At 38.4% G+C, this 26,252-nt stretch overlaps 3 protein-coding genes across 8 annotated transcripts in view; all 3 read left to right on the top strand.

Annotated features, from left to right (window-relative positions):
- LOC145966122 (uncharacterized) overlaps positions 1-14,678 on the top strand; it is a 72,660-nt gene extending 57,982 nt beyond the window's left edge. The window contains exons 2-11 of one of the 6 annotated variants that reach the window (XM_083089929.1): positions 4,497-4,809; positions 6,731-7,092; positions 7,376-7,788; positions 7,858-8,599; positions 8,834-9,002; positions 9,138-9,296; positions 9,448-10,712; positions 11,118-11,525; positions 12,026-12,151; positions 13,739-14,678. In XM_083089929.1, the coding sequence (XP_082946055.1) occupies positions 4,555-4,809; positions 6,731-7,092; positions 7,376-7,788; positions 7,858-8,599; positions 8,834-9,002; positions 9,138-9,296; positions 9,448-10,712; positions 11,118-11,525; positions 12,026-12,151; positions 13,739-13,925 (4,086 nt within the window). In that variant the 5' untranslated portion in view covers positions 4,497-4,554 and the 3' untranslated portion in view covers positions 13,926-14,678. The other 5 variants (XM_083089928.1, XM_083089927.1, XM_083089931.1 and 2 more) reach the window with 5 other exon arrangements.
- A 1,133-nt stretch (positions 14,679-15,811) lies between these two features.
- Positions 15,812-19,996, top strand: LOC145966121 (mutS protein homolog 5-like). Its single transcript, XM_083089926.1, has 11 exons — positions 15,812-16,538; positions 16,871-17,041; positions 17,159-17,363; positions 17,456-17,657; positions 17,817-18,053; positions 18,156-18,294; positions 18,459-18,822; positions 18,937-19,149; positions 19,258-19,398; positions 19,500-19,570; positions 19,691-19,996. The coding sequence occupies exons 1-11, from the start codon at positions 16,015-16,017 to the stop codon at positions 19,797-19,799; spliced, it is 2,376 nt and encodes a 791-aa protein (XP_082946052.1). The 5' UTR covers positions 15,812-16,014; the 3' UTR covers positions 19,800-19,996.
- Positions 19,997-20,280: 284 nt separating this feature from the next.
- The window catches only part of Klp10a (kinesin-like protein 10A), a 32,342-nt gene continuing 26,370 nt past the window's right edge, over positions 20,281-26,252 (top strand). Inside the window, exon 1 of the mRNA XM_083092044.1 lies at positions 20,281-20,975. Within this exon, the coding sequence (XP_082948170.1) occupies positions 20,909-20,975 (67 nt within the window). The 5' untranslated portion in view covers positions 20,281-20,908. The remainder of the gene's footprint in view (positions 20,976-26,252) is intronic.

Genomic DNA, 26,252 nt, shown 5'->3' with positions numbered 1-26,252 from the left:
GAATAATTTATTTATCGCAATGCAAAATTTTATAGTTGTTATATTTCATGATAATTTATCGCTGACACTCTCAATGCTATTTTCTAATCAACCTATACATATATAGATGCTTAGAAATAGCACATGGGTTGCGATAACGCTCGTTACAACTATATACAAAACTGACAGAACGACACATTGATCCAACATCGATTATCCGATAGCGTGTCGCTTAACGATACCTCGACGGCATGTTTGAAGTATTTAGACCGGCTTTTATTACACACACACATACACACATATATCGGGATATGGTCTCTCGTTGTTTCGCGCAACCGGTACCGGTTGTCCCTCCCGAGCCCGAGGGCGCAACGGTTAAATTCCAGCGGGCGGAATATCTGCCCGCGAGATTCCCGAGAGCGGAGGAAGAGCTGGCTCCTTAACCGATCGCGGAGGGAGAAAGAGGGAAGACCTGCTTGAGTGAGACCTTCCGGGAAATTGGATTGGCATTTTGTTCTTTACGAGCGTCCAGCCGCCGCGACTTTACAAGACAGAACCTTCCTGTCGGTAGACGAGATTATACAGGGTGGAACATTGGTCTTCGCGGATGATGGAACACGTGGTTATATCACTCTGAGCGAGAAAATTGTATCTGATCTTGGAACGCCTGCGTCTCTTTTATATTATTTTGAGAGACTCGCACGTTTAATTGCATCGGTTTAATTGCATGCTGTGAAAAGATTTTATCTGAGTTTTATTTAATCAAATTATTTGGATTATTTGTTTCCTATTTAAAGACGAAGCATAATTACATTTGTACGTAAATATTTTTGTGAAATATAACGGAAATCATTATTATATCTATTTTCTAAGTATATGTATGTAGTTTTCTATATTTTCTCTTAAATAATTCGAGTAATTCTCCTTATATAATTTTTCTAACAGCAAGATGATTCTATTTAACTCTGAACGCGTTCCTCGGAAAGTCGGATGCCACCCACGTCTAGTTGCACGTTATTTTCAGCTAAAAAAAATTGTACCCGAGCATTAAACGTTACTGTTGGAAGACGAAATGCGCGGTTGTACAAGGTGAAATATTGCTATCACGAGGAGAGACAGACCGTAATACCGAGCGAGACATTGCTATTGAAAAAGGAGAGACGCGCCCTCTCATTTTGCAAATCCAGGAATGTAATAACGACTCTTGGCTCGGTATCATTTCCGATCTAGCGAGAGCTCCCGGTCTTTATTCCGCACACTCGAATCCACGATTTAAATGCGGCGAATGATATTTCCATTACGAGCGCGGAGCCAATCTCTAATGACCGCTCTCTTGCGAGAGCACTCGCGATGTTCCTGATCCTCTCGTCGGTTAACAAAACTGCACAGTTGCATAAATTGCGCACACGACGAGAGAGGGGAAAAAGGAAGACGATCTCGATTCGATTCATTTCATAAATAAATGAGCGCGGAAAAAAATAGGGGAAAAGAACGAATCATCCAATCGAATCGGATTGTCGGCCTGCGCGCTCGCTCTTTCGGGATTTTTGTACGGCGCGTTTGCAGCAGGAAGTGCATGATTTGTGCCGACAATCGCGACACGTGGGCGTATGTATATCGCCCGGGTTCGATTCGAGTTCCTTCAAGATAGCCGGGGCTGTATACAGCTGCCTGCCTGCCTCTATCCTAGACGAGCGAACGAGCGAGGCGAGCTATCGCGAAGACGAGAGACGGCAGACGGAGAATCGTTCTTCCTATCCTTCCAAGTTCGATGACTCTCGGCGATGATCATCGCGAGGGGGCAAACGTCCTCCTCCCTCCTGCCCTCCCGGTTCCCCGTTCTCTATACTTGGGTCCCTTCGCGCTTCGTCGCCCCCTGCGCTCCTTTTCTTCCTCCTCTTCCTCCTTTTCCTTCTACCGTTGCTCCTTTCCCCTCTTCCCCCTCGTCTCCTTCGTCTTTCCCCCGCGGGTACCCTACGCTCGAGTTATCATAACCGCCGCCATCCGTCATGCATCACTTGCCACTTTGTGCCCCGGAGAATCCTCTCGCCGCGGCACGACAATCGCGCGCGAAACCGCCGAAGAACCGATGACGCTGATGATGCTCAGCGAATGGTGAGATATTGCCAGGTGTTTATCGCGGAATTTTTCTCTCGCGCGATTGCGCTCCGCTAAAATAATCGCCAAAGAAAAATCAGCTGGCTCTCTCTTTCTCCGTTTCTATCATGTAATAGTTATTTTTCACTTTATAAAAATTATATAATTTATAAAAATTTATTCTTATAACAATTTAATTTATGTATATTTATATATATCAAGTTACGAAATAAATTACAAATTGCGAAATTTGGTCGAAATTAAAGCGTCTTGATATCATTAAGAATGTTGCATTGTTTTCATAAACGATACAAGTTTTGCACTGTATGAAATAAACATTACCGTGAAATAGGGTATTGTTTTGCATTGATTCGCGCAATTAATCGTATTACGTTCATCATTCTTGAAAGAATAAAATTGCGTACGTCAACGTCAAATGCGACCAACTGAACTGCGTGAATTTCAGAATACATTGTCGGAGGTGAAACTGTGAGAAAACGCGCTGTCTTTTTCTCTGATCTGACTACGATATCGATCAATCCGGCCCCTCTTGCCTCACTGCGTCACAGACGCGGAAGTGAAACGCGTTGAAGCTTTTCCATCTCAGGAAACGCAAATAGTGTAATTACGTTGGTGAATATCTAAGCTATCATTTACACTTCGTATTCCCTCATATTCCCTATTCGTATATTCAACTAGTTATTTCATCCAACGCGAACTCCGATTTCAATGCTTTTTATCAAGCAAAGATACAGTAAGATCTAGATCGTCCTCTCTTGCATCTGATATCAAGAGAATATCATCTGTCGAACGATCGTGAGTGTAATTTTGCTCATTCGCCTCGCGTATTTTTTGCGAATATTAACTCGCGCGAGCAACGATTCGATCCGGTGCTTTATTTTCAATTTGATCGCGCGAGATATGAGAGAAGGAGAGAGACACGCATACGTGGAAAAGCAATTTTCCATTCGCTTCCATGCCCCTTGAATACGAAATGCATTAATAAAAGTCGCCCTACTCGTTTACCTTAACGACTCGTTTACCTGTCCCGCGACTTTTCGCGATCTCTTACTCATTCCTGGATTAGCGGTACTACCGGTCGATCGACACGGACGGGTCGCGTGTGCAGGTTGGGCACCTGCTCCTGTACCGGTGGTGAATGGAAGAACTTACTTTAGAAAGACGCGTCCCGAACCGTCTCTTCCTCTGTTTCTCTGTCTCTCTTTCTCTCTTTCTCTCCGCATCCCGACACGACTAACACAAGAGGTTAAACCACGTCTAACTGTAAGATAACCGGCCTGCCCAGATCGTTCGGCCAACTCGCGTGCGTTTACCCTCCTCTTGTTCCATCCCTCTTGTTCCCCTCGGAGCCTCGTTGTGCTCTTCTCGTTCATCAATGGCCTCGCGGATCACCGTCCTTCGCGTCTGACGCGAGATATTAGAAAGTTATCGACAATAGTGTTTTCTTTTTCTTTTATGAACATGATTCGAAAATACGACGCGTTATAAAATTGAGGAAAATTGATACTATTTTTTGTATGATGTATTTTCTCCCCTCTCTTTAGTCGCCGAAAACGACAAGATAAATAAAACACACAATCTGTATTTGTAAAGATAATTTTTCATTAATTATGGATGAAGTTGATCCATGAAATATGCTTTTCACGTACAAGATATTAATTAGATATGTCAAGTGTTAATGCCGGCGTGTCTTTTTTTATACAGAAACGGTCTTATCGAAGGAAATTTAAGGCGGGCTGTTGTGCAACATATTTGCGAATTGATCACACTTATTAACGTTTAATTGCACCCTTAATCGTCATATGCAAAGCGCCAGCGAATTAGTATGCAAAAGCGGACATTTTACACAGGTTTTAAGAGAAATTGGAACAGGTTTGCAAAGTGGTCCTCTTAATTGACTATCCGATTATCTTACAGAGTACTTAAACCTGATATGTAACATTGTATAAATATTTGCATCCACTTAGTATATTTTTTATTTCATGTATATTTTTCACTCTCTAAATGTCAATTTATTTTAATTAAAAATTATTGTTTTCTTCTCACCTTTTAACAATTTTAAAAAAATTCTAATTATCGCTTAATTAGTTGCCGCTATCAAATTTCTACTGAATAAATATGTAATCTTCATGTTTTATTCAAGAGTTATTATTCCAAAGTATTAATCTTTTTAGAATTCATTTATATAAGCTTGTTGCAAACGTATCCAGGTAATATTTTACTTGAACAGGTGTTACACTTTAAAAATATGTACTTAGCTATTGTTTACATAAAAATTCCGATTTAAACATCATGGTACATTCACAACTTCGCGGATCCAATTAGATGCCGCGGTATCTTTCAATGGGATTCAGGCAAACATGTTGGATAATTGGTCCCCCCTTTCTGATCTTCTCCAGATACAAGATGAATGGCGAATCGTGCTGCACTCCATAGAGACGCCAGATCGGCATAGAAATGGGCAACAGCAGCTCCCATCAATACTGCGCGTCCAATGGGCCGTCGCAGGAGATTGGCAGGCGCGGGTGGACGCAGTCCTTCCCTCGGGAGCTTACGAGACATCATCCTCAGCAACCGGCGGGACACAAGGTCCTGCCGGAGCCGCCCAATCAGCGGCTGCGCGCCACCAATAATGGCAGCATCATTCACAACGGGGGAACCATAAGCGGCCGCAGGCCTCCGGCCCTCACGCTTCCGCACGACCTTAATAAGGTAAGGATTCGCGGCGGCTTTTCGAGTCGCGCTGATGACGTGGCGTGCCATCATGCTGCTCTGTACGAGTCGCCGCTTAATTCGTTGCACTTGCGTCCGTTGAGATTTTTCTGCAGGAGCGCGACTTTCTATATCGATTAATAATTTTCATTGTTAGCGGTAATTAGCGATAATAACGGTAGCGCTCGCAATAATAATAATGATAATGGCAGTAAATTAGAGTCAATTGTGTGGAAAATTTGTAGTATAATTAGTATATATTATACTTTGAAACATTACATTGTATTTGAATCCTTATACATATAATTTTTAGTTACCCCGTTTGGATGATCCAGGGGCTGAATTCATTTCTGTTTGAAACATATTGTTGTATACTCATTCATTTACATTCTGCCTCGACAACGGAATTTCTCTTATTCCGTTGGAAGACTCCTACGAAAAGATTCGCTTGATGATGCGATCGTTTCGGAATATTTTTACTCGCCGCTCTGATTCGGCGAGTAAAAATGTTCTGGAACGAATGAGAATTCAATGCGCACCTGATATGATCGAACAACCATTCTGAAAGAGATAAAGGATAAAAACAGATATTATTCAGTCTTATAAAGAGATTCTAGTGCAACTTTATCAATCTACTTTTTTAATTCATATCTATTGAATTTTTTAATGATAAAAGAACGAGATATGTACTTAGATTACTGCAAATTGCAACCGAAAGTATACGAAAAGCATGATAAATTTTCTGCTCCGAATCTTCGGCGTGAAAGTCCGCACTCCACAAAACCATCTCTATGTCCGAAAAATTACATTTTTATTCCCACTAGTTCTTTAGTTCAATCTCCTGGTTTTATATCTCGGACAGTCAGTCCTCCTTCTGTCTTCGAAGAAGCCTGTTTCCGTCGTCTAGAATTCTCATGCAGGTAATGCAGGCAGTCGTTCAGAATTTGTACGTGTCTTTTGGTCGGACGCCATGCGTCGCGTAGTAACCCGGTTAAGAATATTCTACAGAATGACTTCTTGTGCATCGCGAATTCGCAAAATGTATCACGCGACCTTCATCGAACTCTTTGTGCCGGTATTCGCACAAAAACGACGGTTTCTCATCCGTCTGCTTGTGACGGGAAGAGGAGAGGTCTCTTCTCTATAGAGCATTTATTACGCGCATCAGAAGGAAGTCGCGCACGTTCTGTAAATCAACAATGTACTAAGAATAAACGCGCGTAACACTTTACTGTGCTACCTTTATGTAATATTTAAAAGAAAAAGAATATTCTTTTAGATCCCATAGATATCTTTCAGAACTCTCTAATGAACTTTTATTATTAATGACAGTCATATAACAGGGTGTACTTCCTGGAAAATCTGGAATTCTCAGGGATTTTTGTTTTATTCTATTTTTATTAAAAATCAGAGAATTCTCATGCAATTTTATTGGACTAAGGGAATTTTTCAAAAATTGTTTCTTTGGTAATTTTTTTAGCTATCTGCTGTTATTGAAAACTTCACTATCACCAGCATATTATTCAATACATAAATATTTATTTTAAAAATATATTAATATATTAATAAAATAAATATATTAATAAAATAAATATATTAATAAAAAATTTGAAATTTTTTAGATTTAAAATATATTAAAATGTTTTATTTATATTAGATATATAAAATTCACGTACACACAATAAATAAAATATTTTAAAATTGTATTTGTACAAATATTTTACCTAAAATTTTAAACACAAATACTTGGAAAATCAGAGAATTTATTTATAAAATTTGAGTGTACACTTTGCATAAATATCATGTCCACATTTTTCTCTCATTGGATTACCGGCACTGAAAAAAATATTTAAACAAAAATAAAATAATGGAGTAAATCAGTTTTTTTAAAATTAGGATTTCATCCTCTCTCGCTTTCCAGCCAGGAATATTCCGCAGTCGCAGTACTTCGGCGTCCAATATCGGCGCTTCGCGCGGCCGGAAGCTCGAACAACGTTGCTGCCATCGGAGCGAGATAGGCTGCGTGGAAAACGAGATGCAGGAACTCAAGAGGTTTGGCAGCGAACCCGATCTACGATACTCGCCGACGGGGCAGGAGGCGGCGCGTTGCAACGGGAAGCAACAGCATCAGCACGCGATGGAGCACCGGCATTGCGGAAACGGGCATTATCCCGAGCGGGATTGCAGGGAGCGAGAGAGCCGATACAAGAACAAGAAGAAGTATAAGGCACCGGCGCCGCCGTCGAACGGCGTCGTCGACAGGTCGTCCCCCGATTCTTACAGGTAGAGAAATGCTAACGCGTTGTCGATTATTTTTTTTCTTGAATAACTATTATTCTTCGATAACGTTAATTTATATACAATCTGATATCCTAAAGCTTTTCTAGAATTAATAATATCTCGAATAATATATGTTGAATTCTTTTAGAATTAATTTTTTAATTTTACAGAAAACCGATACTTTTTTCTACATTTTTCTTAATATTGTTCTACCAAGTTTAATATCCCGATTTTTCTGTATTCAAAATATCAGTAGCACATTTCGATGTTGGGACTTTGCCTGCAGATATGCGGAATCTGGCCAAGATCGTCAGGGTGGTTGTCGCGGCGAGGAGGAAGTTCAGCCACCGCCGAGGCGGTCGCGCCTCTTCAAGACGCGAGCGGAAACGAAGAGAGCGCAAGTCAACTGGCTGTCTTCATCGTCGCAGAATCACGTCGGGGAACGTTGCGAGAACAGCGGCGGCGGTGGTAGTGGATTGGAGAACGAGCGACAGTGGCGGGGCGAGGACGGTCGTGCTGCCAACAAGGAGAACAGGCTCGTCTGGCGCGATCTCCAGGATCGCTGGTGCCGGGACGAACAGAGGCGTTTGCGGATCTTTGATGGCAAGAACACGTTGCAAAGAAGCATGAGCAGTCCGGAGTTCCAGGCGGAGCTAATGCAGGTAGCCAGGAAGGTGCGCAACAAGCTCCACTGTAACGGTAGGTCCTCTTCAGCAGTAGAGTCTGGGAATCTGATGGAGCGTAACAGTAATGTCGATCGATTTAAAGATTCGAAAGTCGAAGAGACGAAGAGGCCGGAAAAACGATCAGCGAAGAACGAAGAGAGTTCTCGCGATGAATGCGCGATCGAGAATAGAATTATTGAAGAGAGGCGGATGATCGACCGCTGTAATCGATCCGAAAAGCTCAACACGTATGAAGAACGTAAAGGAAACACCCGCGATCTAGGAAAAACCCAGAACTACCTGGAGGAAAGGCAAACGGAAGTATCGGGTGGAAAGAGACGACTCGTTGAGAAATTGGCGACATTTGACGAATCCGCTGCGGTGCATCCAAAGGATCCTCCTCGGAAAAATTCAAAGGACGGGGTGAAATGCTCTTCGGCGGAGAGGTTCTTGTCGGAGAAACAACGGAGAGATTTACTCGAGGATTATCAAAGGGCAAAGAGCGTGGCTAAGAGCCGGAAGTATGAGAACACGGCGGAGCCAGCGAGAACCAGATCAGAGAGTCCGGTGAGACCCTACGTCAGGACGACGGATTCTCGCGGGCAGGGTTCCGGGAGGGAGAGCACGCCCGAGCGAACGAGCGAGGCCAAAGAGAAAGGAAAAGAGAAAGATTCCGATCGTAGATGGCGGAAGAACGACGCTAGGAATACTGATGGCGTACCGGACGAGAAGAGATGGCCCTGCGAACCTGTTTCCACGACGATGGAGAAGAAGGACGAATCCAAAGAGAAGCTCGTGAGGAAACCAGAAGTCAAGGAAGTCGTGCGCGAGAAAAATTGGCACGTGTAAGTTGCTCTTGCATCTCGGATAGATTTATCTCTTTCGTGAGTCGCGGATCGCACGTATCCGTTCAAGCCATTCTAATTATTTCTCTTATCAATGAACGTCTCATGCGGGCGATACGAATAAGTGAGCAATTAATTTTCTGATGGCGCCGATAACCGATGACTATAATTAGTATCTTTGTTTATAATTATCGCGGAGAATCTGAAATATTGCGTTTTCAATCATTTCTCTAGACTGCCATCGCCGGAGAAATCCGCCCCGAAGACTTTCTACTTCGGCATGGACGAAGCATTGTCGAATGAGTCGCGAAATTGCGTGGACCAGCATATGGAGCAAATACAGTCCAGGTTGCAAGCTAGAGAGGTCAATGAATCGATCGAATGCCACGATTATACAGACGATGTGAGTAAAATATTCTGTTTTATTTATTATATCGATAAAATTACAAGTTTATATAATATAATATTGTTTAGCATAGTTATTTATTTAAAACGAAAAGAATACAGAAATTTTTGTTGGAATATTTGCGATTGTCAGAGCAAGAGCGGAATGGAAGATATTTCTTTAAAATTACGGCCCACGTTACCTAAGAAGCAGTTGGAAATTCCGCGGTTCTCACCATCGGCAGCGTGGAGGCTATTGTCAGCCTTAGAAGCACCAGGGCCAAACATGAGTACAGCGAGCGAGGAGGTTCCAGTAAGTACACGATGAATGTATTAATAAGAGAATACTAGAGAATACTTTAGTGTAATTAGCAAGTAATATAATTATCAAATCAAAAAATTGAGGAACGTATAAATTGTTTGGAATACTTCCGGTTAAGAGATCACGAAACATTTGATATCAGGTGATGTTTGAGGAACGCATCGAACGTCTGTCGAGGCCGCCTCCGCCACTAATTGCTCTTGGCCCGCGAAGTTCGCATGATAAATCAGGTGATTCTGGTATATCTGGCGATGCTGGTGCAGTTAATGATGATTCATTAGACATCAGCACCAATACTAATAACAATAGATTGAAAACTCCGGCGACAAGACCTACGTGGACGCCGCAGCAGGATTTGGGCGAAGAATCTAGTAGCGATGCTGGCGTGGACTCGCCTCCACCAATGCCGACTCCCGTCAAGTTTCCACCCAGGGCACATGTGTTCTCGTTATCGTTACCGCGCGACGATAATCGCATGTATCTATACAATCCGGATCCAAAGAGCAAAGAAGGCTCGACCTTCAACTCGCTACAGAAGTTGAAGAGATCAGTATCGGGTGCTCTCGGGCTCAGTCCGTTGGACCTCGAGAGGAAACGTACTCGCGATGTCCTCGATGACAACTGGTTACTGTCGACAAGCGCGCCAACATCGCTGCAACACACGCAGATCACGGACGCGACGCGATCTTCACCACCCGGTTGGAAACCCAGTTTCGACGATGAAGATGATGACGAAGATTTGGTGGAAGATTTGGAGGATCGCGGCGATTTTCCCATGATTATGAAGCCGCCCTCGTTCTCTTACCTGGCTTCAGGCGGCCATGTGATGTATTTGCCCGAATCCAACGATTCTCAATATCAATCTCAAAGTTTGAATTACAGGAGCAATATGGTGATGGACAGTGAAAAGAACTTTAGCAACAATATTGGATCGAAGTATCGTAAAAACGGCGTGGATGAATTTAGGAAATCTGACAAAGATATAGAAAAGACGATCAAGCAATCCAAAAACTCAGCCATTCTTAAAGATAAACCTCTCACGAGCGATGGAAAGGTGAACAATAGATTTTCGAAATCATGCGAAAATATCTCCGAAATGAAACAACGGAGCGTTTCGCCTACTCAACAAAATCTGCAGGATGACAAGGAGGTTGCGTCGGAGATCAAATCACCATTGAAGAATAATTCGAAAGGTCGAAGATTCACGTTCCAGAGCACTGTGCGACAGATCGAAAGGCGTAGATTAGCGGAAAAGCTATCGCGGGAAGCGGAAGCCAAGGAAAGACAGAGGAAAGGCGAACTAGAGGCGATGCGTAAGGTGGAAGAAGAGTTCCAACGGAAACGTGCCAGAGAAAAGGCCAATATTAGACAGCAACTTCGCTTGTACAGTATGGACGAAAATATGAGGTAAATAGTCAAAGTTACATTTGCATATTTATTTCCAAAATAGTCCATTATTAAAGATTTATATCTGTTAAATGCCAAGAAATCTATACGTTGACTCTTTCAATCAAGAAAACTCTTTTCCATATATCTCCTAGAAATGTATAAAGAAGTGTTTAAAGCGTTATTCTCAAATTGAAATGACTAATAATAAGTATGAAGAAAAAGATTAAAAATAGATTATGAATATCTACATTATCTTAATATATGTTTTTAATTTTTTGTTTTTTAATGGATATAGTTTAATTTAGAAATTGTTTAAAAATGGATACAATTCTTTTAATCGTTTATATAATGATTCTTTGCTAGTTTTAGGTTTAAAAATTGTAAACTGTTTGCTATTGTTTCACAACGTGTTGAAATTATTAGTAGCTTGCCCACTGTGTGGGACAGCTCGCAATTATCTCGCGCGGACCCGGATGGCGCGCCGTCATCATCCGCATCGTCGCCGACGTCAGTCCCACCGACGAAGTTGGCGACCATACGGAAGAGTAGTGTTAGCAGTGACGAATATCTGCGTAAGAGCGCGCCCAGCACGGATTCTAGGCAACAACAACAACAACATCAGCAGCAGCCGAGAGAGTACAAGGATTACCGGCCAAAGTATTATGACTGGACGCCCACTGAATCGTCGTCGCACCTGGAATATAAGCAAACAACAGTACATCCCAAGGTGGTCTGCGACATTCCCAAGAGTTCGGCCGTCTTTGTAGATGCACACGCGACCACTGGTAAAACCGCGAATCTCAGTTCTACGCCTAGGTCTGACAATTACAGGTAAATATGAAATTGTGGTTTTCATAATAACGACATTAATCTTTTTGATATAATATTCTCGAGCCTCAGAATTAAAATTAAAGTAATACGTATTTTCTTTTAAAGTAAGTTTTCTCCGAAAGATCTGAAATATTTTTACGCTCAAAATAATTTTTTTATTAAAGAAATTATAAAAATATATAAGTTTCTCTTAAAATAATTTATTTCATTTTCACATTTGTATTTAGATTTACATAAGTAATACACCGTGCGATATTTGAGCGCAATGAAAGAAAATGAATGTTTTAATACTAAGACTAAAGGGTTCAGAAGGGTAAAGGTCTCCTGTACTATGCAATACGTATATATGAGAAGAGCCCGTCATTCCAAAGAGTCTCTATGAATTCACTTTCACTCACGTGCTCGCGGCCATGTCAGACTCTGCTGCCCGTATACAACAGTCCGCGATTGCGAGACGAAACCGCTAATGGCGAATAATTCTCTAACGTGTTACCTAACAGGAAAGATTTTGCTCACGGGGCCGTAGCGGCGAGATCTTCCTTAGCGAGCAGCGACAGCGAGCTATCGCAACCTAACACAAGACCGCATTCCAGGCAAACTGGCAAGAGTAAACCCCTTCGATCTAGGTACGTTCGATATAATCTGGCCCCTTTAATTTTCGCTTGAGATAACGATTCTCCTGAGAATGTTTCTCGAAATAATAGTGTTGTCGACAGACGTAATGCCTGAAAGGGAGGTTTTGAGTAGAGATTCGAATGACATTTATGATTTCTGGTACACTCCTTATACTGAAGTGAGCGCGAGCAATATAACAATTCTCTCTTTTCAATTTGTTAAATAAAAATCAAATGTGATCACAAAAAATGATAACGCTTTTCTTGTACTTGTTCTCAGAATTTTTGTATTTTATTTTATAAAGTAAAAAATATTAAAATTATTTAGTTTAAAAACTTCACTTTTAATTATTTTATTTTTTTTATATATAAAAGACATTTTTTATCATTTCTTTCTCGGAAATCTAGAAAAGTATGTATTATGTAATCTTTAAAATTTACTTTTACATCTCTTCTTTTTTTCAATCTAGAGTCTAAAATCTATTTTCTGTATACTTGCTTCAGTATAAATAGAACTCATAATATAAATCATAACTCATAATATAATATAATAGTTTGTTATCTTGATATTACAGTTGATATTCGATGCGACAGCTTCTTTTGCAAATTTGTCTTCGTTGCAAGTTAATAAATATGAGTATTAATGTTCGCTATAGAAACGTAGTAATTAAATCTACTAATCGCACTCGTAGATAAGAACTCGCGCGTATCGTGCGATTACTAATTCTTGGCTTTCTGATTTTTTATCCTGCACAGGTTTTAAGGTGGGCGTAAAGTAAGTAGTCTTAACACCTCTAGTCATTTAACAACGCTTCATTAAACCAAGCCAAGCAAGTACGATCGCGCTTCTAACTACGTATTGGGCGAGCATATATAGGTGTGGCGAGCATCGTGCGATAAATCAACGCATCTCTCACAATAGTCGAACGCGTTACGTTACGTCTAAAAGAAAGATCGTCGCACGCCGCGATATTGCGTCTTGGTTTATCTTCCGATGCGTGGAACGCCGGCAAACGTCCTCCACTCTTGCGACCGCGTGCATCTATATAAGGACTATGTTAATATTTTACTAGATCCACTCGCGGAGAATAGGTGTTTGCCTTGGCGTTCAGCGCGTTGACAAATACAGCAGAGGCGTCACGTGCGTTCGACCGTTCACGAAATATTGATTCTTCACAAACGAAAGTGATTTTTTTTCGAAAAAGAATATTGACTCCATTAAAATATTAGTTTTCGATGGAAAGTTGAAACTAATACTTGTCTTATTATCAATGACTTTTATTTAGTTATAGAGACTTACATAAAAAAATTTTTCAGTTTATTATAAAAAAAGATTTTTATAAATATAAAGATTTTTATAAATATAAAAGACAAAGTACTCACACATACATGTATATAGATATATATGATATTTTTAAAATAGTTTATATAGCAAAATTATTTCTTAAGTTAATTCACATGTATTGTTACTTTGGAAATTTACTCGCAACATGCGATGATGAAATTCGTCGCGAGTCGTGACGTTCTCTGCTGATTCCAAAGTAGGAAATATGAGGAGGTGTCGAAACGGAGCGAAAAGAGTAAGAAACGGTTAACTAGGTCGGCTAGCCCAGCACGCAGCGAGGAAGCCGTCAGTTCGGAGGACGAGAGCCCGGTGCAGCCGATCAAACAAGAGCGAAGCCCTATGAACGGTTTCGTATTGAACGGAGTGCAGCCCTTCGTGAGGGACAAGAGCTATCGACCTATTTCTTTCAATCCCCAACCATCTCCGCCTATTCCAAGTTAGAAGGCTTTTTCAGATCTTGAAAATTATTCCAGATCTTAACGAAATTGTGCAAAAAAAAGGATCTGATTCATATATCTTTTTATATGAAAAATATTGAATTTAGGAGATTTCATGTATTTTTGTACACTCGATATATTTATCTCAATCAGAATTACCGCAAGATTGCTATATAAAAACGTTATATAAATGTTTCATAATAGATATATGAAATGTGAAATGTTAAGCTATAAATTTTTTGAAATTTTATAAATTAAGATTTTATAATTAAAATTTACAGAGGAATAGGTTTTTTAATGCGATTTAGAGAATGTTTTCCGAGAGTCCTGTACTTTTCGGAAGAATGTATATAACAATAGTTGTAATAATGCAACCGTGGTAATCATATGTACGCGTGAAGACTAATGTCAAGTAATATTTTATATATGATGTGTAACAAGTAACAACACGATCTAACTCCTAACCAAATGTGTTCCATACAATTCTTGATATGTCCACTTACTATTTATATATGTCGTAAGTATTAACAAACAAAGCAAAAGCTGAATCAAAGACCATAATCTTACATCATCGCGCGCGAAATCGTTTTTATATTCAGTTATAAAATTGCGTCGCGAAAAATATCAATAATACCGGGTACTTATTACTTAAACAGGTTTAGGGCAATATTTTGTAATTATGTACAGGTAACAATTGCAGGCGACTGCAGATATTTGCTCATGTAATGTAATCAAAGAATAATGTTGTTATTGAGTATGTGTGAATTTTTTCTTTATCCTTTTCCCACATTTTTACAACAGGTCAAAATTGTACAGAAATTGCACTAAAGTTATAAGAACTATATTATATCAATTATATTTGCAATTCTTATAGTGATATTTTTATTATGTATATAAAAAACTGAACTATGAGTCTTACGTAGTATTATATTTAAACATTTAGGCCCAGTTCAACAGTGGCCAGTTAGCTTAACTAGTAGTTAAGTAGTGATGCCAACCACTGAAACAAAATTCGGTAAGCTATTTACAAGGTTAGATTATATATGTATATATATATATATATATTTTTTTTTTTTTTTCAATATTTCGCTTATGTATATTTTGCGAAAATACAACTTGTCAAAATCTAACCTTGTAAATAGTTTACCGAATTTTGTTTCAGTGGTTGGCATCACTACTTAACTACTAGTTAAGCTAACTGGCCATTGTTGAACTGGGCCTTACAGTTTAATTGTTTATATTATATTTTTTCGTCTTTTTCTTTTAAAAACTTTGAAGAAAAAGATATTAAGTATACTTCGTGTGAAATTTGCCGCAAAATCGGCGCACACGACTAACAATCAAATTCAGGTAGTTGTTACTTCATATAGCATTGTTTGTGCATTTCGAATCTGAAGTCCACAGAACGAACAATAAAAAATGAGCTCGCCGGGTTTCTCAAGGAATGTTTTGTCATCCACCCCTTCTTTAACTAACATGTATGTTTTCATTGTACTTGTGTCTTCTTAAAATCGCATTATATTTTTAGTTTCTCGTCTACAGATGAGTTATAGTATACATGTATATATGATCAAAGCAATATTGTTACATCTTATTTTCAAAATTAACTGCTAGCATATATTTTTCACTTTAGACAAGTGCAATTTGAATCGATATTAAACGAAAGTAGCAGTGATGAAGAAGAGTTTAGTATTCCAACAGCTCAGGCAATCGCTGCAGTGCAAAAGCAACCAAGCAATGACGGTTCTGCAATGCAAATTGACAATTTTACTGATAGAGACGAGGCTAGTATTTTTTCGAATTCGTGCACTAAAATTATTTCACTGTTTTAAATAATTTTGATAAATAATTTTTTCTCATTCTCATTTTCTCGCCTTCACACAATTATTATTTTACTTATTTTTATTATTGCAATATATTAGCTCTCTGTGAATAAAATAGTAATAATATGATTTCTTGGAGAAAATTGATAAATTCGCGCCTCAACAAAAAGTATGTAAGATTAATGAATTTTATGGCTTTTATTGTGTGAATCTTAACACTATCTATTACAAAAATACAAGTCGTATTTTTCTTCGTAGATCATTTTAGCTATGATTTGGTCGAGCAATCAACTGGGCGCAGCCTACTACAACATTCTCACGTCCGAATTGTTCGTGATGGATGATACCTACGATGACAATATTCATTTTAACATTACCAAGACACTGTATAAGCAATGCCAACCGCGTTATGTCGTCACGATCTCCGGTACGTCCGACGAGTTTCTTGCAGCGCTCGAGACTTTGATAACGTCGGAAACGTCGAGTGAATTGAACAGATCACCGGGAACGAGCAGTGCGGGGCCGACGCAGGTCTCGCTGAGGGTGATGCGGAAGAGGGAATACGGCTTCGATAGATGCTATCACAGAGTTCGATGTCTCAAGCTCGAGTCGGAGCCGGCGAACGCCAACAACGTCGAGAGACTTATCTTTCTTCAGGGCCTGTTGAATTTCAAATCGATCGTCATGATACATACGCTGGGTCTGCTCTTGATTTACATTGATCAACATTGGAGCAATATCGCGCTGGATCCTTCCGGCAGACCTAGTTTCGTATCTTTAACTAGCGTAACATTGTGAGTCTCTCTCTGACTTCACGTTGGGATCTAATATCTTAGACATGATGTTTGATACAATCATGGAATTTAATTCACTGAAAAGTTCCTGAGAATCGTTTTTTATAAAAAAAGCATCTCTGATTCTTTGTCGAATTAAATCTTTCTTAAAATTGCAATTATATTTTTTTAACAATTGAATAAATTGTATTATCACAATTTAAATTTATATTCTTCGCTTCTGCTATACATTTTTTTTATTTGAATATTTTTTTTTATATGATTATTTTTCTACGAGATGCGATTGTATTTCACAATATATGCTAATTCTTTTACTGTGTATCGGGATGTAGACGTGACATTGTCATGATAAATGACGATACTTACGAGGCATTAAATATCGTGCACGCCAGACATCATCCGAGTCTTTTCAAGTGTGGTGATGCGGCATCGAAGAAACAAAGTGGTAGCTTATTCATCCTTCTGAGCCGTTGCCAATCGCGGCCTGGAGCGCAATTCTTGTGGCAAGTATTCATGGCCACATTGTTGTCATATTTTTTTATATAATTACTCTACATAACGTTTCATTATATAGAGTAATATTTTAATATTTTAAATAGAGACTTATGTATTTATTGTAGGAGAACGTTGCGACATCCCACAAGAAACATCGAAATTCTTAATCAAAGATTCGAAGTCGTCGAGTTTTGCCTTAATCCAGATAACCAGAGTATTGTCGAAAATTTAACGTCATGTTTGAAACACGTTTATCGTTTGACTAATGTTATTTTGGATCGATATTTAGCGCAGCAAGCTAAAGTTTCTGATTGGCGACGATTGCACAAGGTTTATTAAATTTCTCTTTTCACGACATAATTTCATAATTATTATGTTTTTATTATATGTTTATTTAACATTCTATTTTATATTTCACCTAGACGATATCTTCCATAATTTATATCGCTGATATATGTGAAAAACGCCGTGAAAAAGTGAAACTGTTTCGTAAAATCGTCGATAGTATCACGAACGAAGTACGTTACGTCAAATATTTTATTGAATATATAGTGGATTTTAGCACAAAGAAATCCGAAAACGATTTCATCGTCCGAACAAATGTGGATTCACACTTGGATAAATGTAAGCTAATCTTGATCTGTTTCGCACAATTCGAGATAAATATTTTTTTTTACGAACAAAAAATTGAAATTCTTGAATCGGAAATGATATCCCAAAAATTACATCGTTGCATTTGTGCACTCAACCGTCTAAATTTTCATGTTTCCATTATAAATGCAGTGCATCACATAAGAGGCACTTTATCCGAGACCCTGACACGAATGGGAGAGAAAGATATGAAAGATTATCTTCCACCATCGGTGACAACCTGCAAGATGGTATACATACCGAATATTGGATATCTCTTAGCAATAACTGGATGGAATCCATCGCCAGCCGACAATGCGGATTTGGAGAATTTAGAGTTCAAATTTGTTAGCAATAATATACGTTATTATAAAAGCCCCAGTGCTAAAGGTTTTTTTATTGTTATATAATTTTCTAATAATATATGTACACGTGAAATAGCTTGAAAATATCGTTTTTTTATACATAAATCATTTATTTGCTCGGTTCCAGAGTTAGACGATACTGTAGGAGATATATTATTAAGGATCAACAAGCGAGAGAGTTATATTATACTGAAGCTCGTGAAATATATAAATAAACATGCCGCATCAATCTTTAATGCGATTCAATTGTGCGCTGAATTAGACACGTGAGTGAATTAGACACTTTCTGATTTTTCTATGAAAAAGAATCGTGTGAAATTATAATAATATAAATCGTAAGAAAAAGATCAAAGGGAAAACAGTTTTAAATTTTAAGAAACTTTAGATAGGTCGTTAGATAAAATTTTGGACACCTCAATTATTTCATCAGGTTGTTGGCATTTTATGTAGTCGCCCGAGAATACAATTACGTAAAGCCGAATATGGTGGAGCGCCAGATTATAGCTGTGGAACAAGGTCGTCACCCGTTGCAGGAATTTCTAACAACCTTCGTTCCGAATGACACCTATTCCGGGGACGAAAAGAGCCGCATAAAAATTTTGACCGGTCCGAACGCTTCTGGCAAGAGCACTTATCTCAAACAAATTGCACTTATTGTATTTATGGCTCACATCGGTTGCTATGTACCGGCTAAATCGGCCACCATAGGAACAATGACTCATATCCTGACACAGATTACGTCCGTGGACAGCATTGCTCTAAATGCGAGCATGTTCTTGCAAGATATGCGACAGGTATAAATAGCATTTTTCAAAGAAGGTTACTTGAAAAATTTATTTAAAGGAGCAAATATATTGTTAATTGTAAGTACTACTTTTCAATAACTTCATCATTTATCGATCTTGCAGATAAACTCCGCTCTCTACGCGGCCACGCCAAATTCTATCGTCATTTTAGACGAATTCGGAAACGGGACGTCCGAGGTGAGTGGCTTGTCATTGCTCGCAGCTGTATTGAATAATTTCGTCGAGCGAGATATTTACTGCCCACACGTTTTTGTGGCCACGCACATGCATCGAATAATGAGCATGTTACCGCAAAGTCCGATAGTCGAGGAACAGGTAAAATATCTTATTCGTGTTTCCATTTTGTTACTTTAATTATTTATTTACTTATTACATTTTTATTTTTATTTAATTGTATTTAATAATTAAATTTTTATCATATAGACTTTCGAGTTTGTCACAAACAACAACGGTTCCGTGGCGTATCTTTATCGTATAACTTCTGGACACGCGACATGTAGTTTCGCACATATAGCTGCGCAAAGTGCGGGTTTGGATGAACGAATTGTCAAGCGAGCATTAGAGGTAATTGTTGAAGAAATTTCTCACATGTGTGAAGTAAAATAATTTAATAACATTTGATTATTTAATCATGAAAGTCACTAAAAGTCAAGGCCTTTTCCTAGGTGTATGAAAAATTTAAAGTTGGCGAGTTACCTCCGCGACTACCAGAAGCTGCAGGCCAAGAGAGAGACAAGTGAGAATTATATTTTGATATAATAAAATATTTACACTTTTGAAAAATTTTTCAAAAATTAAATTTATTTGTTGCAGTTGTGAGTATGTAATAATAATCGTGTGATTTGTGTATTTCTAGAGCAACGAGAATCATTGAACGATTATTGGAATCTGAGAATTTTGATCTGGAAGAGTTGAAATCGTTGGTTCGTGAAGCCACGGAACAACAACAAATCGTAAAAAAATAAGGAATATTGAAATCGGAAATTTCAAGAAAGAAGAAATTGCAGTGAATTATTTAGATATTTAACGATAAGAAATATTTCAATTTAATTTCTCATAGAAAAGACGACAAAAAATTTTTTAATATAGTTAATAATTTGGAATAATTTTCTTCAATATTCCGAGGATTTTCCTCCTCAATATAATAATCGATACTTTATAAAACAACGTTGAATTACAATTAAAAAAAAAAAAACCTAAATCTAAAAGCTTTTAAGAATTTTTATTTTTTAAAAATATTTTCTAAAAATCCGGAATCTAAAACGAGCAAATCGTGCGTAAAAATAAAGTTTACTGTTTTATCCGGAAAGTTTAGTACTCATTTCCCCGAGCGAAGGCCAGATGTCATCGACACTGTCATTTGCACGAACGCGCCAATGACGTCGCGCCGACAGATGTCGGCACGATCGGCGCGTGCCGTCCGGAAGCTGGCGCCCTCGCAGCTCTTCCGTTGTCAATAACGGACACTGGCAGTGTATCCCGGCACGAAAGCAAACGGTCGTCCTGTCGTCCTCTCGGCGCGAGATAGATACTCCAACGGCCGAGCCGCGGATGCGATTCGGCTGATACGCGGACGTACGTATTCGTGTGTGTGTGTGCGTGCACGCTCGTTCACGCTGCTCTCCGAGCCTCTCTTGCCATCTCGAGGACGACGACGGGGACGACGACGACGCGGCGCGAACGTTTGGCCAGGAGACGAACGGGAACCGCGACTAGATACATATCGGGCGTGCCTTGGAGTCTAGAGGAGAGCGCCGTTCCTAGAGCGAGGATTAGCGACCTAGGGCGTAGAGAAAGAGAGAGAAAGGAGAGCATCGTCGTCGAGGAGCGAAGAGGAGGGAAGAGAGAGACGGAGAAGTTCGACCGGCCGCCGCGCGAGTTTGAACGCTGCCGTTAACTGTCAACCGTCGTCGTCGCGCGATTTCATCCTCGTCTCTCGTTTCTTCCTCTCTCTCTCTCTTTCTCTCGCTCGGAGCCGATTAATCGGCCGCGTGCGAGGCCGTTGCACGGTGGTAGTAACGGAAGAAGCCGGGCGCGTTTTATGGTGCCGAACGCGGTGTGCGAGACCGATTAAATGACCATGGATCACGGTACGTGCAACATCGACGTCGGCTGCAGCATAAACATCCAGAGGACCGACGGTGAGTGCGAGAATATCCCTAGATTATTTTACGTATGTATGGCTAAGCGCGCGTTTCTCCCTCTCGCCGCTGTTGCAGTCGCTCCGTCTCGCACCTTCCTCCCTCTCGCTCTCGGCTTGCCTTATTTCGCTCTGAGAAATTCCTTTCTTTCCTTTATTCCCGATTATTCATTTCCGTTTATTTCTGCGTCCCTCTTTCTCTCTTGATATTTCACCTCGAGAGGAGAGTCTCTCGCAGAAATATCTCGAGATATTTCTTCTTCTATTCTTTATCTCTTCGATTTCCATTGTTTCGTCCTCGTTCTTTCTCTCTCTCTCTTCTCGCTTGCTCGAGCTCGCTCGTACGTCTCTGTCTTTCCGCGATCGCTGTCACGCGGCCAATCGTACCGTGCGGCGATTCCGATCGAGGCACGATAATCGCGCGTGGGCCCGATCAATGTTCACCCTTTTCGTCATCGACCGGTCTTTTGTACATCCGAACTCGCTCCCATATAGGGGAAAATTCGCAAAACTCTTCCGCGGTTCGCACGAGGTCTCTTTTTGTCTTCGGCGACCTCGTTATATTTGTTTTCCTTTTTTGTCGAGATTTCGATACCTTCTTTTATGCTTTGTAATACTTTCGAGTTCTTCGCGATGTGTGAGGTTGTTTACGCAATGAGTTGTCGAGATTATAGTGTATAATGTGTGTAGTAAATATACAAGAAATATTCTAATATTTCCGCGCGAGTTTGATTCTTATGATAGATTCTCAAAAATTAAAACAGATTGCTTTTTAATTAAAATATGGAGATAAATTGTTGCTAAATTATAAGCTCAAAACAATATTCAATAATTTTTGTAAATTTTAAATTTGAAAATACAAATGGCGAAGATTAATTTTTCATTTAAATCCATATAAATTTGTTAAAGCTCTACGCATTTATATATTTACGCATGTGTATTTTGATGTTGAATATTGTAAGAAAAACTTTACGAAGCATAAAATAGTACCGTTAAAATGTTATGCGTTATTAAGTTGCTCTTTATGTATACATGATAATTTTATTGCGTCGACAATTTTAATTTCTGAGAAATGTAGGATATGGCAATTCTATGAAGATGACAAAAAGTAAAGAGTATCGAAAGAATAATATCAGGCTTTCTTAGAAGTCGCTTCTAAGGATGTTCTATCACGTGCCATCCGAATTTTTTCGAGCGGGCGGATAATAACGGCCATCAAGCCGCCGATCGAGCCGCAAGACGGCACTTCCTTTCACCACGTATGTTCCCAACATATAGAACGAGACCAAAAATCTCGCGAACTCCCAACGCGAGCGGGTTACGTTCTCGTTAGCGTAATCGAAGAACGGAAGCTCGAAGTGGCGTCACGAGAGAGAAACGCGGTTCGCGTTAATTTCTAAAATATCGAGCTACTTTTTGCCAAATAAAAAAATATTTATATAAAAAATGACTAAATTTGTGTACATGAATTGGCGGAACATTCGCTTTAATAGACAATTTCATTGGCAAAATGTTCCTCACAGTCACTTATAAATTCCTAAAATGCAAACCTTTTTTTATATTCTTTCTTTACTATTTTCTTAAATTAAAAAATAAGGGAGTATTTTTTAAATAATAATAGTATATGTTAGAATTGAAAAAAGACGATTGTTTTAAAATACCAAGGCTTTTAATAAAGTTATATCCGTAAAGCATTTTATATATAAATGTCGGAGAGCAAAGGGGGAAAGCAATAATGTATGTGTTTATGTGCTCTTCTTAATATTTAAAGATAAAATCTTGTTTCATGAACCGCGAACTTCGAAAATGAAGCCAGTATTCTTGCTGAGTAACCGAAGAGCAAAAATATTAGATCCAAAATTGACGTCAGCGATATATCTATGTTTCTTTATTGATCCTGTAATTGTTTATATATGTGACACTGCATCGATCATTTGGTATACGTACGTGCTATACAGAATATAATCGTGTCGTTTAGATTACTGTGGTTATAAGACTGTTTACTGTGGTTGGCTTTGAAAAAGACTGTTTAGTATTCGTAAAATATATAAACGTATATTATTTTTAATATATCTCTGAACATAATTTAATTTTTTTATTATAATATTATCATTAATGATAAATATCAAATTTAATCTAAATTATTAGCCAGAATTTTAAGTAAATTTTTTAATTCATTACGATAAATTAATTTCGAGAAAAATAGAAGAGCTAAAACATTTCGAAGAAATAAACTATAAAAATATAAAAGCTCACGCGAACTATCATTCACGCTTCTCTAAATATAACGGTAACGTACGGTATACGGTTGCCATAAATAAATCATTATTGCGTCTGTCTCTATTTCCGCAAAAAGTCTCGAAAATATCTCCGACTTTATATATCGCTCGAAGTTCGGTTGATTCTCTCAGGAATCTTCCTTGAAAAAAAAAAGTTGGCAACACGTGCGGGGATGGATATATATGTTACGATATTTAATTCAAAAAGAGTGCGACCACCGGCGCGGGGGCTTATCAACTATAGACGAGGCAGCGCGGAAGTTTCGCTCGGTGCAGTCTGCACGTCGGATGCACATTCGTCGCTGCTAACCGTTACGTTCGCTCGCGATGCAAGAGGCACACGATGCAGGAGCAGCGAGCGAGCGGCGCGTTAGGGGAGACTAGCATAATTGATCCGGCAGAGCACACTCCCGCCAGACACAATACACATTTACCTCTCTTTCGAGTCGTGCGAAAATATTCCGCGTAAACGGACCGGCCGCTCGCTCACTGTCGACTCCTGCGTCGTTGAATGCTTATCAGGGCATTCATAATTCGCAACAGTTCCTTAAACCTAACTCACGGCTGCGTACAAGTTTTACGTCTCTCCGCTTGTCTGCTCTAAAATTTATCACTTTTTCCCACAGGTGAAAATGTGTTCGGAATTTATCAGATATATATGTGAATTATACTTGTATCTTCCGAATAATTTTTTTGATAAGTAGTGGGAGAAAGTTATTTCCTTCATTTATAAAAATTATATATATATATATATATAATTTTTTAATATTACATATTGTTTTTTATTACATATTATATATTTTTTATTATATATTATTTATTATATATTATATATTATATATTATATATTATATATTGTTTTATATTATATATTTCTTTTCTATCGAGCAGTCTACTAAAACTAGATATGAGATTTGTTCGGGGATTAATTTTGCAGGTTGGCGTAATTCATATAATTCAACGCGAAAAATTTTATTAGTTATTCCGCGTACTTGCGTAGGCAGTAGGATGCGAAGCTTGTATTTCGTCGAATGCTTACCAGGGCGTTTATAATTCGCAGAGGTTCTTAAAGACCGCGCGGGAATTGCTTTATTGTTAACCACTTTAAATTTGCGGCACGCATGGGAAGAAACATCGTTGCGCTTTCGAGCGTTAATCCTTTTACGCAGTTATTCTGTATAACAGTGTAACGCAATTGTTAATAATTCAGATGTATTGTAAAAAAATTCCAGCATCTTCGTACGTTATACTTTGTATGAAGTACGAAATATCATATCAAAAAGAAAACGATGCAAAATATATTGTAGAGCTTTTTCTATTTATTCAGACTTGGTACTCTAAATAAACTTTTAATAAACAATCATCTATTTTTCATAGCATTAACTATATTACGTGATAGAAGATTAAACAATGGCGCAACATTCGTTAATTACGCGGATTACGCACATTATCTCGAGTTATGTTCACACACATTTGTTCTGGAAATAATCTTAAGGTCGTTACATTAAACGTACAAAATTATAATCTTTTAAAGAGAAAGAAGCTTTAATTTTTAACTGGTAATTTTCTCGAAACAAATTTTGGCGATAAACTAAAATTCTTATCACTTAGAGTACGCTAAAGATAATAGATTTAGCCTGTCTGTAAAGTTTCGTATTCAGTTTTCGCGATGTCACGTAGTGCCATTTTCACGGCGCACACCTGGTCCGCCAGAAACATGATCGAGTGAATCAGACACGTTACCACCCTCGGACACTTCGGACTTCAGTCGTTCGCATACACATTGTAAACGTGGCACGATCGATATTAGCAACGGGTGCTTGCTTGGACAGCCTCCCACACAATATATATAACTTACGGCTCTTGAGAGGCCGCTTTTTACAGACACAAGCGAATTCGTTGCATTTTCTCGCGCCACACGATTCTTGACATTATTAATTCTTTTACGAATGTTGCAAAACTCACCAAGAAGCCAGGTATCGATCGAGGTGTGAGTTTCGTATAATCGGAGACTTGACCTAAAACTAAGACTTGAAGTGGCATATTCTATAATGAATTTAGAGTCTATTTTTTTTTCGAGGATATGACAAGAGATCAGTATGTATTATCTCGTGAAACTTTTCAATTTTCAATATTAAATTTCTTAGTAGAAACTTCATTCAATGGCACTCCTGTTGAAACAAAATTAATTTGATTTATTGAAAATTAAAGTTTTTTTCCTCATCTATTTGTTTACGATCGTATGAGAAATTATTAATTATTTTTTTTTATCGTTTTAAGTAGAAAATACATATGCATTTATTCTGCAAATTTTTATAACATATATATATTTTGGATGATTTTAATTTTAGAAAATGATAAAGTATTACTGATCAAACGTTGTATTAGTTCATCAGAATGATGTTATTTATAATCTGCTGTATTACTCGTTATGCGGTCATGTCTGGGAACTTCGATTATTTCATATCACATGTGTCGTACACTTTGCACAATATTAGCCCGCCAACGCGGAATATTTCTAAGGCTTCCACTTATCCTTGGGATTCAAATCGTGAGACGGAGTTTGTCGCTATTTATTCGTTTGTCACAATAGCAATCCATTGACATTTAGATATTTAAATTGCAGCTGCAATTGTACCCGCAAATGAAATTAATTATTTCAAATAATTTATCGAAAATAAAATTACAAATTCAATATTGTATAATATATATTATATATTACATAATATTCAATATTATATAATAGTAGTAATACTCGAAAATTTACATTCCGGTCTTTATTACGCAATGGCAATTAAATTTACAATAATTTACAATAATTAGCAACTCTTTTTATTATGTTAATAAATTCTATTATATTTCAAGAATATATTTGAAAGTAAATTAGTTCAGCTATCGGATCTGTTAAGGATCTGGATATGACGTCGCGTTTATATTTATAAGCTTAAAATGTCCTTTTCAGCGCTGCCGCGCGATCGCGTTTATCTCTCGTGTGTGGC

The sequence above is a fragment of the Camponotus vicinus genome, unplaced genomic scaffold (assembly GCF_025532165.1).
Source record: "Camponotus vicinus isolate PSW18456_S1 unplaced genomic scaffold, iyCamVici1.0 SCAF_2, whole genome shotgun sequence".
Classification (NCBI taxonomy): domain Eukaryota; kingdom Metazoa; phylum Arthropoda; class Insecta; order Hymenoptera; family Formicidae; genus Camponotus; species Camponotus vicinus.
The sequence above is the reverse complement of the archived record's forward strand: the minus strand, read 5'-3'. Positions and strand labels throughout refer to the sequence as shown.

Excerpts from the sequence above, each read along its gene's own strand:
- LOC145966121 (XM_083089926.1), top strand. The coding sequence starts at position 16,015 with ATGATTTGGTCGAGCAATCAACTGGGCGCAGCCTACTACAACATTCTC. Across the intron at positions 16,539-16,870 it reads TCTTTAACTAGCGTAACATT|ACGTGACATTGTCATGATAA; the intron begins GTGAGTCTCTCT and ends ATCGGGATGTAG. Across the intron at positions 19,399-19,499 it reads TTGTCAAGCGAGCATTAGAG|GTGTATGAAAAATTTAAAGT; the intron begins GTAATTGTTGAA and ends GCCTTTTCCTAG.